This window comes from Ctenopharyngodon idella, chromosome 16, assembly GCF_019924925.1.
Source record: "Ctenopharyngodon idella isolate HZGC_01 chromosome 16, HZGC01, whole genome shotgun sequence".
NCBI lineage: Eukaryota > Metazoa > Chordata > Actinopteri > Cypriniformes > Xenocyprididae > Ctenopharyngodon > Ctenopharyngodon idella.
In genome coordinates, this window is record NC_067235.1 from 9,056,178 (window position 1) to 9,071,422 (window position 15,245).

The 15,245-nt window shown below is 36.9% G+C and overlaps 1 protein-coding gene across 6 annotated transcripts in view; it reads left to right on the plus strand.

The window, feature by feature from the left end:
• The window catches only part of triob (trio Rho guanine nucleotide exchange factor b), a 174,738-nt gene extending 162,240 nt beyond the window's left edge, over window positions 1–12,498 (plus strand). For 4 of the 6 annotated variants that reach the window (XM_051865400.1, XM_051865397.1, XM_051865399.1 and 1 more), the window contains 8 exons: window positions 3,712–3,850; window positions 3,946–3,973; window positions 4,087–4,252; window positions 7,028–7,149; window positions 7,234–7,306; window positions 7,421–7,621; window positions 8,042–8,180; window positions 10,114–12,498. In XM_051865400.1, coding sequence (XP_051721360.1) covers window positions 3,712–3,850; window positions 3,946–3,973; window positions 4,087–4,252; window positions 7,028–7,149; window positions 7,234–7,306; window positions 7,421–7,621; window positions 8,042–8,180; window positions 10,114–10,659 — 1,414 coding nt within the window. In that variant the 3' untranslated portion in view covers window positions 10,660–12,498. Of the gene's footprint in view, window positions 1–3,711; window positions 3,851–3,945; window positions 3,974–4,086; window positions 4,253–7,027; window positions 7,150–7,233; window positions 7,307–7,420; window positions 7,622–8,041; window positions 8,181–10,113 lie in introns of those variants that run through there. The other 2 variants (XM_051865398.1, XR_007925466.1) reach the window with 2 other exon arrangements.
• Window positions 12,499–15,245: the final 2,747 nt, after the last annotated feature.

Genomic DNA, 15,245 nt, shown 5'->3' on the forward strand with positions numbered 1-15,245 from the left:
ATATGAACGAGTAGGCAGGATAATTTTTACATCATTTTGAAGCAAAAGTTATATTCTGCAACCTCCAATACCCAGAAGTCTTGTGAACACAGATTTAATTTTTTTTTTTTTTTTTTGCCTTATTTCAGTGACTTAAGTTTTTTGTTTTTTCAATAACCACGCATAAACGTTATTCCTTCAGAAATACAAACATGTACGTGCATGTTGTTTACATATTATGGTAGCCAAGTTCGTGCTGAATACAGTGTAATGACATTTTTGCCATTAATATGTTTATGAACAACTGAAAAAAAGCACAAATGTCAGGGCATGTCAAAACTTCTCCAGGGCCCCAAAACAGCCTCAGACTACAAAGGGTTAAAGAGCACTGACCTGTACCACCTGACTGCTGCAGATTCACTTTGACGTTTATAGTGTTGCCATTGAAACGCATAAATTTGAGTCACGAACCGCTCCAAGTATGAAGTCACAGGTTTCCATCTCTTCCAAATAACATCCTACGGCAGCGTTGCTGGAGGGAGGAGCCATAGTGGTGAGGGTCTCCACGCCACCCTGGGGAAGAGTGGAGTTGACTGAGCCCATGGAGGTGGAGCCCTGGGCGAAGACAGAGAGCAGAAGGAGCGGAGTGGCGCAGAAGGTCTCTGAGTCTGCAACAGAGTCGCAGCGACGACCCCCCGAGATGGCAGCAGGATACCGGAGGGCTGAGGTGGAGCTGGAACGACTGAGGGCTGAGACGGAGTTTGAGGGAAGGCGGAGCCAAATGGAGCAGTAGGGGTGGAGCGCCGGAGAGCAACGAATGGCCCGCAAGTCCGTGTCGATGTGTTGGCGATGTCTGAGCCAGGTGGAGTCGATGGTCTAAGGGAGTCCGGCGGAGCTGAAAGCTTGATGGTAGCTGTTGAAGTCGAGGGAGGAAGGAGCGAAGGAGTCAGGACGATGGGCCGAGGTGGCACGACGGGATCTGAGGCCGGGGGCGGAGCCACAGGATATCCACACCCAGAAGAAGCTGGCTTACAGCAGGCCCCAGGTGTAGCCGTGCCACTGAGAGGAGGCTGATGAGGAACAGAGGGAATGATGAGAGACAGCGAGGGCTGGGTAGCAGGCGTGGCTGAGGGCTGGAGAAGGGACTGATGATGAACAGAGGGACTGGAGAAAAAAAAAAAATTCTGGGTAGATGTATGGAGAGGAGGTGGGAGAGGGAGGCTGGGCGGGACCAGCTCATCCAAAATAGAACAGACAGGCTCGGGGGAGGGGGGGATTAAAGTGGGTAGGGGATCCTCTCCAAAATCAAAATAACAGTTCATGGTGCATGCCAGAAACTCACTCTCAGTGGCGGGAGGGTGGGCGGGGCTCCATTCCATACCCTTATGCTCATAACAAACTCCCTCGGCGACGGATATTGCAGCCAGCTTGCACACCTGGTCAGACTCGCGGTGCTCCGGCTCCGCAGCGATGTTTCGCTCAGTCGTTCTGTTGGTCGCTGGCTCCTGCATCGTGGTAGAGGTGGGCTCTCTGTCTCTGGTGGGATCGTGCTACCGTTCCTCGCCGTCTGGAGGTTCCTGGCTGGGCACTAGAGTAGGAGTGGGGCTGGTATCGTTGTCGTCGAATCCAACTGTGAAAGACGATCTACATGATGCCAGCACCCACTCCACATATGCGAGGAAGGAAGAAAGGCAGTTGTCCAGGAAGCTCGACAGATGTGCTAGATCGAGAAATTCGAATATATATGCCTCGAGGGAGCGATTTTCCTGCTCAAGGCAGATTAACAGGAACGAGGGAGAGTCCATGGTGACAAAAAGAAAATAAACACGAACACTGACGCAAAACTAAACAAAAAAACACGCCGCAATCTATCTCACTTTTTGGTCCGGTTTTGTCACTCCCTCGGACCGAGGGATATGATTGGACAAACATTTTATGGTCCTACACCTTCCAGAGACGATATAATAAATACAATACATTTAGACCACTTAACTCAGTGATTGCTATCGGGATGTGTAGAGACTTTCAACCAGCATAACAAAAAATGTTTTTGAGGCAAATCAGCTATCCTGTTTTTAATCAAGATAATAGAATTTTGACTATGGTGTCACATGGCCTACAAGTAAATGGCATGGAGTACTAATTGTGTCAGCTACTTTAAGAACTTTGACAGCAAACATGTTATGCCTTAAACTATTGACACATGGAGGCGTAATCACTGACATGTGAGCAATAAAAGTGAGAAAAAATAATGTGTACAAAAATGATTTTGTTTATTCTAGAAATACTAAAGTATTTCACATCCGTATACAGCTATCTTTGTGGTTAGATGTATGCTTCCTTCAGCTTCACAGCAGTTTGTCATATTGTTGCTCAATTGCTTGAGTGTACTGCAGTTTTAGAGCAGTTTTTATTCATATATAAAATCCTGCTTACACACAGTTCTTGAAACTATGGCTTCATTTCTCAGAATTCTACACACAAAACCACAAAACACGCACACAACATGAAAAACATCACACATATCTTGCAAAAGCGAACACTTTATTCAAAACTATTTTAACTCATCTAAAAATGGTATTTTTGAACTCTACACACAGACATAAAATGATTAGACACATACACGCCAAACTACATACGGATGTGAAAAATGTAAAACACTACAGTGTGCAGTGGAGTGCACAGGAGTTTGTCAAAGCACTCACACGTACATGCATATGCACAAATACACTATATATACAGTATGTATGCACAACTGGTGAATTTTACACTGTTATGGAACTGAACTGAATCAATACTGAACTGAATATTTATATATATATATATATATATATACACACAGTGTATACGCACGCACACACATCTGTATACATATACTGTATTTACACTATAAACAGAAATGCAAGGGAGTAAAAATAATTTAGGTAACACTTTATTTTAGGGTTCAGTTCTCACTTTTAACTAGTTGCGTTTTAGCTTGCATTTTACTAGTATATTGGATGTTTATTAGTACCATATTCTACATTCCTTAATCCTACCCAATACCTAAAGTTAAATACTACCTTAAACTTAAACTACCTTACTAACTATTAATATGCAGTAAATTAGGAGTTAATTGAGGCAAAAGTTGTAGTTAATAGTGAATAGGTGTACCCTAGACTGATGTGTTCCATAATTTATTTATTTGTCAAATTTTTGTTTTCTAAATTATCAATTTTTGTAATTTTAAGTGTTTTCACACATGATCACTGGGTGTAGGTTATGAGTAAATGAGTGTGGCATTTAAATGGCAGCATTTCCCAAATGAAACAAAAGAGCTGATAGTTTTGAATGATGTGTGTAATGTACAGAAGTGTGTTTAGAGTTTTGCAAAAAGTTTGTTTTACATTTGCAAACTGAGTTTAAAGCACGTAATGTGCTTGTAGTTTTGCAGACTTGGTCTGAAGATTTGGTACATGAGTGAATGGTTTCACTGAGTGGGCTTCAAGTACCACTTTTAGTGTGTAAGCAATAAAAAAAAAAAAATGATGTAAGTATGTAAACATGTTCATTTTTAGTTCATGTTCACCATTAAATTACCCCAAAGGCTGCAAGTGTAAAAAGCATCCACTTATAACTTACTTGGAAAAGACCATAGCTTTTAAAAGGATATTGACATCTTGTTTGTTATCTAGTATATATTGTCTAACTCTGAATTAGTTGTCTCAAAACAGTGCTATATTTGTCATTCAGGAAGTCTTCATCGTGGCACACAGCTCTCCGCATCAGACGAAAGTCTGAAAAGAGAGACAAAGAGGGCAGAAAAGAGAGCAAACCAGAGAATGGCTTTCGCAAGTCTAGAGATGGACCTGCCAATAAGGTTTCTGTAAAGGTACTGCCTTAACAGTCTAATGATTCATTATGTAATCATTACTTAAGTCATTTCATGGTTTGACAAATTCTACATCCTTTTTTTTTTTTTTTCAGCTTTTGAATCCCAACTACATTTATGATGGTAAATCAGAATATTGTTCTTTCGTTCTTGGAAATCTCTCTGAATATATTAAATCAGTTCATGTGTCATAATGAAACAGCCAAAATGACTAAAAGTTTCTGAATTGCTGGCAGCAGTTCCCCCAGAGTTCATTGTCCCCCTGAGTGAGGTGGTGTGTGACAGGGGTGACAGTGTTACTCTCCGCTGTAAGATCTGTGGGCAGCCCAAAGCCTCGGTCTGCTGGAGAGGGCCTGACCAGAGCACTCTCAGCAGTGGTGGAAGATACACACTCACACACAGGTAAAACCAGTACACAGACATCATTATGCATCTCATGCAGTTGGCACAGACAGCAGGTGGCGCTTTTGCTTTATGTTTTCTGCTCAAATGTATTTTGAGGAATGTATTGAGTCATTTTGCTATTTCATTATGACTGTTTACAGAAAGAAACATGTTACATGCTAAATATTTCTGTGCAGTTGTCGTCATGTGGTTCATTGACTGCATTTGGTAATTTGGATGAAAAAATGTATTTACTCTTTTACAATTTGTCATTGATATTGGTCAGACTAAATTAATCTTTCATCATGGCACTTAGATTATTTCCTTTTTGAACAAAATTCCTGATTAAATTTTTAAATTTTATAATCAAAATGTAACATCTCTCAAGAGGTTTATTGTACAATAATGACTGTATTATTCTGCTTATTACATGACTTGCCAAATAAATTGTAAAAAATATACATGAAATATTGATTTTAACCTCTACTCTTATTCCACATAATTTCTTGGTTCATTTGGGAACATTTTATTGACAAAAAATATCATAAGACAATGCTCAGAGAGCAATACAAAATCACAAATCTTTTTCAAAAATGTCAAGAAATCATTAAGCAAAAAGGGGAAAACACTTAAAATACATTGGATTTGATACAGGCATAGGTTTGTATCATGTAATGTGTCATGTCACATATAATGTATTTCATGTAAAAACATTTCACTCCGTGTGAAACTTTAAAAAGCAGTTCTTCTCTGCTGTGAAACAGAGGTGCTACATTTTTACACTTACGTTACACTTTTTGAACATCACTTTGGGTGTTCCTGCGCACCCAGGAACCCTGCATTTTCCCTTCTCGTCACACATTATTTGCCAGTGTGAGGTACTGTCCAAGACATCCTTGAAAAATACCCCTTATCGCACAACAAAAAACTGAATTTCTGAACATGCAAAATAAAAATAAGAAACTTAAAACCTGACAAAAGACTTCTCTACACCTTCATACACATGCACACACACACATACACATATTTTTAATGTACAGTTTAAATAAGCTTCCTTTTTTTCACACCATGTGCTCCTCTGACCATGTGACAGAAAAGGAAGTCGCACCTTCAAATGGTGCTTGATAGTGACCATTCTGATTGGTTGCAATCATTTAAAAGAAACATGTATAGGGCTTAAGAAACCTTTCTGTTGCCTGAGGGCAGTGCTGTGCTGTAGAGGGTTAAGTTGAACATTTATTTTATTTAATTATTTAGTTCTGTAAGGATAATAGATTTTATAATGTGAAATAATTAGCCTCGGACAATAATATTTGATGAATTAATGATATGGGGTGTGTTTCCCGAACAATGACGAAACTCACTGCTTAAATACCATAATATGATGCATAGTTGATTAGATCAACTAGCTAGACATGACTGTTTCCTGAAATTGTACAGTCCCAAATTTGTTGTGAATCTCTTTGAGATCGAATTAATCCTAGATTTTTGCTATAAATTTCAGACATGGCAGTTATTTTGCTTGATAACACTTTACAGTAACATTTTACTTTACAGTGTCATTGTTACATATGTGACCCTGAACCACAAAACCAGTCATAAGTCGCACAGGTATATTTGTAGCAATAGCCAACAATTACATGGTATGAGTCAAAATTATTGATTTTTCTTTTATGCCAAAAATCATTAGGATGTTAATTAAAGATCATGTTCCATGAAGATATTTTGTAAATTTCCTACCATAAATTTATCAAAAATGTATGTTTGTGAGTGGATATTCATTGCTAAGGACTTCATTTGGACAACTTTAAAGGCGGGTCAATATTTTTTTTTTTTTTTTTTTTTTTTGCACCATCAGATTCCAGATATCTCGGCCAAATATTGTCCTATCCTAAGAAACCATACATCAATGGAAAGCTTATTTATTCAGCTTGATTATGTATAAATATCAATTTCAAAAATTGACCCTTGTGACTGGTTTTGTGGTTATTTATGTTAAATGTAGTTACTATTATAATAACAATAAATTATGCATAATTACATGCAACTAACCATAAACCAAACTAAACCCCAATCCCAAACCTACAGTAAGTACATGTAGTCACTTAATATTACTCAGTACTTAAATGTATAATTACAGTGTAACAAAGACACCTTAAAATAAAGTGTAACCCACTTTACAATAAGGTTCGTTAGTTAACTACATTAGTTAACTTGAACTAATAATGAACTGCACCTCTACAACATGTATTAATCTTTGTTAATGTGAATTACAACATTTACTAATACATTATTAAAATCAAGTGTTGTATTTGTTAACATTAGTTAATGCACTGTGAACTAAACAAATATATTGCTCAACTAATGTTAACAAATGAACCTTATTGTAAAGTGTTACCTTTTGCTTTATTTCAAGATTCAATCATAGGTTCATTCTTACATGTAATAGCACAAAAGCACATGTGCACTCTTCAAAAACGGTGCTTTAAATCTCTTGACAAACTAAAAGACATAAATTACATTTGTATATATTCGAAAGGAAAGAAATAGTTTGTACTGAATATTTTAACTCCACATGTCATGCAAATAAGAAATTATGCTTCTAACCACAGGTCGAGACCTGTAGTTCTAACCACACAACTGTTTGTGAATGTTATTACAGCTCTGGGAAACTTACCCCTGATTGACCAATCAGAATCTAGTAATGCAGAGAAGCATATTTTGAATAGACAGAACAGTGCTGGTTTTGCAGTTTAGTAATTTTTGTCTCCTAATTATTTACTTTTTGTTCAGTGAGACAGGGGAAGTGACTCTCCGTATCTCACCTGCCACTCTAGACGACAGTGGCACCTACACCTGTATCGCCTCTAATGACGTGGGCTCAGTGACATCATCAGCCTACCTCAGAGTGCTTGGTCAGTTGATTTTTGTCCTCACTGCTCAAAACAAAAAGTTTAATTGTAGTAGTCGAGTCACTAACGTTGTTGGTTTTTCCATAGGCACTTCCTGTGACGGTATCCTCTGGAAGGATAACTTTGAGTCCCTCTACACTGAAGTTATGGAACTGGGGAGGTACTGTACAAATTAAATACTCTCACATACTAAATTAGCTAAATGAAAATAAAACATACTTATTTATCTTTAACATTTGAAACCAGCTAATGTTTGTTTTCTGTACATCTATAGAGGCAGGTTTGCTGTCACTAAGTGGTGTGAGCAAAGAGGAAGCAGGCGATCAGTGGCCGCTAAGCTAGTAAATAAGAAGCTAATGCGTCGAGAGCAGGTGGTTCAAGAGCTGGGCGTCCTACAGTGTCTTCAGCATCCTCATCTTGTGGGCCTGCTGGACACCTACGAGACCCCAGCCAGTTATGTTCTCATCCTGGAGATGTATGTCGACTTCTTTTCTTTATTCAATTCAATTCACATTTATTTGTATAGCGCTTTTCACGATACATATCGTTTCAAAGCAGCTTTACAGAGAAAGCATATCAACATTACAATTTGGAGACTGCAGTTAGCTAATAATGTAATAATTTAGGCGATTAACATACAATCACTGTTAGCAATGTAATTGGAGGTAGAAGCAAAGAGCTCCTGGAAAAATGAATTACATATTAACAATAATTAGGATTTATAGAATGTGAATGTGCGTGTTGATCCAGATGTTGATCCAGATGTTATCTGTAACAATATAATCTTCTCGCACACAATGCACATGATAATACTGTTATTTGATTTAGGAAAGTGTAACTGCTTTTTTTGTAACACATATTGTTGTAACACATTTTTTTATTTTTTGCATATCAGTGCTGATCAAGGTCGTCTCCTGGACTATATTGTTAGCTGGGGGAACTTGACAGAAGAAAAGGTGTCTTTTTACCTACGGGATATTCTAGAAGCTTTGCACTACCTTCATGCGTGCAGGATTGCTCATCTTGACTTGAAGGTGGGCCTCTCCATTGAATTATTCTTAATAAATTTGTAAATCATTTGGGGAAGCAAGTGGGGGGCCTCAGCACATTTCCAAGAGAGCTGCAAGATGGCTTAAAATATTTTAAAGGAAGACTCAATAACCTATAAAATCAGCTAAAACATTTAAAAAATCATGAAATATTTCTTATTTTACCGTGTTCCCTCAAAAACTTAAGCTTTTCTTTCTTTTTCTTTTTTTTTAAAGACATTTTAAAAGTTTGATTTCTAGACCTAAAAATAGACATTTCTATAATGGATATAATTTTTTGTAGTTATGTTAAGCTCTAATATATTTTATCAGGGAGAAATTGCTAAGAAATTGCGATTTGTGGGGGAAAAAATAAAATACTTTATCCTGTAGTGACAAATGACTTGAAATGTCATGTAAATTTATTAGTCATAAAAAGTGTGAACCCTGCAGAACATTCAGTACTTAAATTTAGTAATTTTTTTATTTACTTATAATTATTTTACATTTACATTTATTCATTTAGCAGGCACATTTTTTCAAAATGACTAACAAATGAGAAATACGCCATCAACTACTCATCTTGATAACTAGAGAAGTGCTAATAATAAAAAGCTTTGTACGTTGTCTAAAATAATACTGACTTACAGGGAGGAATTTAAGCAATACTGAAAGCAGAAGAAGATGTTTAAAGAGTCAGCAGGATGCAGCAATGTGCTTACAGAGCTCGAAACAAAAGCCTACACCATGCAAATGTCTGAAATCAAAACTACTGCAGGACAGTTTATCACTTAAACACAAAAAAAAATTAACAAGCATTTAAAATACCAAAATTTCTAAAGAAATGAATGCATTAAGAATAAAAATAAAAATTAAGAGCAGCATAAATAGATCCTTCAATGCAGCAAATGTTAATTTAAACAAAAGAAGCAGGATTTTAAGGGTTTATATATATACACAGTCAAACCAAAATTTATTCAGACACCCTGAACATTTCATTCATTAATACAGTTTACTCACTCTAATTAAAAAAAAAATGGTAATAAAATATGACAAGATCTCAGAGTTAAACTGTGTCAGAAAAAAATAATCTTAATTATGTCAGATAACACTTAAGCAAAACATGGTCAGGTGAAAGTGTCTGAATAATTTTTGGTTCCAAATTTTTATCAGTTTTACTGGTAGTCCACTGTATGAAGAATGTTTGGTTATAATATGTCACAGTTTACTTTATTTTGCTATCCTCACTTACATAAATGAACTATAGTGTCCTGTACCCACTAGTAAAAATATATCAAAAATATAAAAAATGTCTGAATAATTTTTGGTTTGACTATATATATATATATATATATATATATATATATATATATATGTGTGTGTGTGTGTGTGTAATACAATGTGTGTAAATATATTTATATATATATATATAGACCATTTAGTTAATAATTGAATAAACGATGACAAAGAGAATCTCAGTACAACAGATTTATCCGAAAGGTACATTTATTCTGCAGTATGACTTAAATACAGGAATATGAATACATACATATTTAATTGCCCATATTTTAATTGAAGATGTCATAATAGCATCACTATAAATTCAAGTTGAATTATTTAATTCAATTAGCCTTTAGTTCTTAATGAAAAGCTAAAATGTCTGAGATAATTCATTAAATTAATGAATAACCCCATGAAATACAAAATAATTAAATTAAAAAATATTTGTAATCTTACTCCATCTTACCCTATATATCTATTGAATAATTAAATTTTGTCAAATATTTTGTTTGAAAGACTACTTTGCTCTCTTAAATTTTTGACCTGTGAATTGCATCATTCTAAAGTCAATATTCTGTATAATCTATGCTATATTCTTATGTTTTGCCTTCTCAGGCATCTATTTTTCATCATTATCCTATACTTTTGTGTCTTCCAGCCAGAGAACGTATTACTCGAGCAAACGTCAACCCAGCCTCTAGTCAAACTGACGGACTTCGGCGACGCGGCACATCTCTCCAACACCCCTTACATCCACCCTCTGCTGGGCAGCCCGGAGTTCTCGGCCCCTGAGCTGGTGTTGGGTGAGCCAGCGGCTTTGGCGTCTGACCTCTGGAGTCTAGGCGTGTTGGCGTACGTGATGCTCAGCGGGGCGTCCCCGTTCCTGGACGAGAGCGTTGAGGAGACCTGCCTCAACATCTGCCGCCTCGACTTCAGCTTCCCGGAGGACTACTTCCGCGGCGTGAGTCAGGCGGCGCGGGACTTCGTATGCGTCTTACTCCAAGGTGAGCCTTGCAGACGTCCCTCTGCACAGGTTTGCCTCCGCGAGGAGCCCTGGCTGCAGCCAAACACGGCCTCCGGCGCGACTCGCCTCGACACTTCCAGACTCGTCTCATTTATAGAGCGGAGGAAACATCAGAACGACCTGCGACCCGTTGCCAGTTTCCGATCATTCCTACGTAGTCGCCTACTCAGCCAGACCTGAGAGAAACGTAGAGGGGAAATCTAATAGTAATTATGTTCTCCTGCAGATCTGTTTAAGATATGGAGGAAGTCTGGTGAAAGTGTAGATCATAAATAGTAAATATGCTGAAATCTCATCCTCGTTTTAGAGTCATTCTGAAATGGTTCTGGGTCTCTGTTACTGTAACTGCTGCTGACAAATCTCTGAAGTCCCCTTTCCAACCCTTCAAGAAATCATTTCAACTACATGTTCTTTCTCTCTTTGTATGAATGACACTTTTAAGAAAAAAAATGTGAATTAGGAAGGGGGCAAGATTTTTTGAAGGTTGTTCCCTGAGCCAGAAAGGTTTAGCCTTGTGTTCTGACAGTATTCCCATCAGGTTGTTTCAGTGGAGTACTGTAATTTGAATAGCTACATTCAGGAAAGATTACATTTTGTATAAACCATGTATAGAAGCACAGTACAGATGATATCTTTATCCTGAACGTTTTGGAGAAGAAAAAATGGTTATTTAAAGGGAAATAAAATTGGTTAAATTATGGTGTTCATCTCGAGTTTCATGTTTGATAAGCATACAGTCATATTGGAAATCAATCATAACAAATGAAACGCTTTTTTAACAGTTGCAACTCTATCAGACAATGGGAGTAAAAGATAAGCTTTTTTGTTTCGATTCACATCTATGTCTATCAGCCTTATGTTGTAAATAAACTGGACCTGCCTTCATTCATATTCATTTGCAGTGTTTGAAATGCTTTCTCATTGGCTGATCATGACCAGTAAGAATACAAGCTAGAAAACCGCAGAAGGCAGGAAGCGCCAGTAACCAGAGCAAATGTGCACTCTTTGTAATTTGTTGAAATGTGCAATGTTGGGGCTTTTACATTTTGCAGCTATTTATAATGATTCGTGTTAAATCGCCATTGTTAAGTACATGTATCGGCCACTGCGAATTGAGATATGTGTCTGTGGCTCTTTTGCTGAGTTTTCTGTGTTCAGTATTATTTTGTAAGCTTAAGCTTCATTGGTGAAAATGTGTCTTCGTCACACTTTCGTTATGAATGTCATTATTTTGAATTGTTATACCAAAGTTAATCCTCATGTACCTAAATGCTTCTTCTCCCTGTTTGGTGGTTATAATTTGTAACAATAAGTTATGAATGCAATTCTGACTCCTAGAGCAGGAGTTTACATGTATTGATTGTTGATTTATTTATTGTGTCTTGTTCGGTTTTTGTTAATCGAATTTAAGTAAGTAGTGCTTCATATTGTCAGATTATTAGGAAGTTTTATTTCCATATCTGCTCATTGTAGCAGTAGTCTGTTAATGTAAGGTTGCATGACTAAATGACAATAATTATTATTTGTTTTCAGTTCACCTTGTTTTAAATACAATGAGATGAATCGTTCCCATGTACTACATCTGTTGTACAGGGAGAAAGTACCAAGTTATTGACCTCTGAATTGTGGGTTTAAGTTTAAGAGGCAAGTTGCAGTGGACTAATTGCCCAAATTAGCAACTGTTAACTCTAGTCACTAAAACCTGCAGTTATTTTATTGCTGAATATAAAGGAGGTAAATAATATGCTGGGACAGTAATGTTAGTATGACTTTTCATGTTTTATTTAAGTTAGTTTCTCATAATGTATAGATGTACAGACACCATAAAAACCTGGACGTAGCGACACCCTGTTTTTTACATAACAATGTCATTTTGAATGTTTTTGACTCGATATTAATTTTGCATGTACATTTCTTTGTACAGAAACCATACATGTTTGCACATTCTGTGCTGTACATAAGTTACTTTACCCTCAGTTATTTTTGAGATTAAACATCTGAAACATTTTATTCGTACAACTAGTCTCCAGTGTCTTTGTTTATAATCCGGTGTTGTGCCGAATTCTGACCCCCGTCAGATTATTACCCCCCTGAGTCCCCAGTATAGGTAGGTTTAGGATTAGGTGTGGGGGTGGGGTTAGGATTAGGCAACCAGGTTGCGTTGAGGTAGCAGTCAACAAGGGGCATAATAAATTGGAAAAGAGTTAAAATTGGGTACCCTTAGATGTGTGTGTGGGATCGTGATTATACAACAGCATTGTTGCCATACTGTAGGGTGAGACTGGTTATGGTTGTAACACTTTTTGCTTCCACATCTGTAACTCACTGAATTTTTGAGCTATAGAGTGCTCAAACTTTCATATAAAGTACCCACATTTGTTCACTACAAAAGGAACCAATTCAAATCTCTGCAAGAAAATCACAGCTCTTATAAACTGATGTCAAATACATGGTGTGCCTTTGTTACAATCTAACACATGCTGGCTAGGTTGCAAAGAAAAAAAAAAGAAAAAAAAAAAAAACAGATTTATTGACACAATCCAAAAGAACAATACAAAACAATGCCTCTCTTTCTGTGACTGACCACAGCTCAAATCCACTTACTGTTTGTCACAGCTGTGTGTGTGCAATGCATGTGTGTGTAAATTAGTGTACTAGGACAAATTTCCTATTGGTATTTATGCTTAATGAACTGCAGTGTGCCTGTGTAAAAACATGTAGATTTAACAAAAATGAATAAAAAATAAATAAAAAAAATTTTTTTACATTTGTGTGTGTGTGTGTGTGTGTATGAGTGAATATTCTCAGAGTAAAAATGGTGACAAATTAATGCAGACTTTGTGGGCCTAGAGACTGCATACTGTAGGGCACATTTTACCCACACTTCCTTTGGCTTTGAGTTGCCAAATGGCTCATAAAACATAAAGGTTTTTGTTGTCTGAGGTGTCAGAATCCTCACCACTGGCTTTCAACATTATCTTTACAACTAGACTGACCAGGTCGACCTTAAGCAGATGGTTTTAACACTTATTAAGATGTGTTACAACCACCCCACCTCTGTCAGCCAGTGTTTAGCTAGCTGTATTAAAAAATGTATCACATTTTACCTGAGAAATGAAACGTTCGCAGGACTCCTAGCTTATCCCGGACTGGTGGAATTGGTGGTGTTACAAGTTACAACTTTCCCCATGTTACAACCACACCCACCGAACACCCACCTAAGGATTCATATTTTTACATATTTCCTGTCTATGTCTCTTGAGGCCATGTGAAAACCATCCTGAGCGGCTGAGGAAACAGGCAGGTGTGAAAAGCTGCATCTGCAGGTGCCTTGAGATCCCAAAACAGATAAATGTCTAATTAAACCTCCCCTGATCTTATCGCGGAGATCTCAGCATGTGCAGGCAACTGTAACACAACTGTAAAACATCAAATATGATGTTATAATAAAGTTTTTGTATTTCTATTTATTCATTGATTTTATTACTTTTAACCAGAAACCGCACTAGAATTTTAACCCGCAGTTGTTATGCGCATGCTGGTTTTTGACATAGGCTAGCTAGTAGCTACTGTTAAGAAATTGCATGGAATGTTTGTACTTTTAAAACATTTATCTACAGGAACATTCGTAAATAAATTGTTATCAAATTATTAATGTGTGTGTCTCTTTGTAAGCATGTATATAGACTACCTGTAGCCTATTTAAAAAAAGAAAAATGATGCCTTTTCTAAAAACGTTCGTGTCTTTATTCAAGGCTGTTTTTTTTACACTTGCAGCCTCTGTGGTTGTTTTTCTGATTGTGTGAATATAACTTTTGTTTTTTATGAGGTGTGAGCAGACGTGTCGAGTATAAACTGTGGCTAAAGCTGCTCTGCAGGCTCCCACACATTACGGTATGCTTCTCTCATGAAACGCAATGTCCCACTGACTGTTTTCAAGTTTCAAACTCTTGACTTCGATGTAAAAATAATTCCATTTCGTGGACCAGCCCAGGCTTTAAGGTGTAAGATAACCAGTCGAATAAGCTGAAATGATGTCAATTCAATTTTGAGGTTGAAAATACAACTTCAAATCCAAACTTCAGGCTGTGAATAAAAAATTCCCCTCTCACACAGCTTTCTAAGAAATCATGAACAGTTTCCGTGACTCATTTTTGTCTTTTGCTAATTGTCATTTAAGTTTGAAATAAGTTGTCTGTTGACACGGTCGTAGTAAAGGGGTTTTTAGACCCGTGTCAGTTAAAACAAGGGCTTTTGTAGAGCTGATAGCTAGGCCTACACCACCAGGAGGCGATCTTTGACTATAAAGAGGTCTAATCTACATCTAATCTGTGTATCTGTTACTCTGTTTAAAATGGTGTCGGTGCATTAAAAACCTATGATTATGCTATATTTGTGGTTTGTGATTGTGGTCGTGATTTGATCAGATATACTGAATCACTGATATATTAGCTAAGATAATAGGCTATACAAAGTTCTCGGTTTTTCTCTGTAACTTCAGTCTCTGACGTGACATGGAAACAACACAGTCATATTTATTTTGTAGCTCAGAATTTTTCAAATGCCTATTCAGTGCGTTTAAAAGGTAAGAGTGTTTTTTGTTATCTTAATACATTTTATTTTGTGCAAAATAAAGGGACAACAATGTACTTATGAAACAACTTTTTTTAAGTTTTTATTTAAAAATAATAATAATAATAATGCTTTGTATTGCTTACATTGTACTTCTAAATTAAAACATCAAGCAAACAGCTGGTGACAAAATA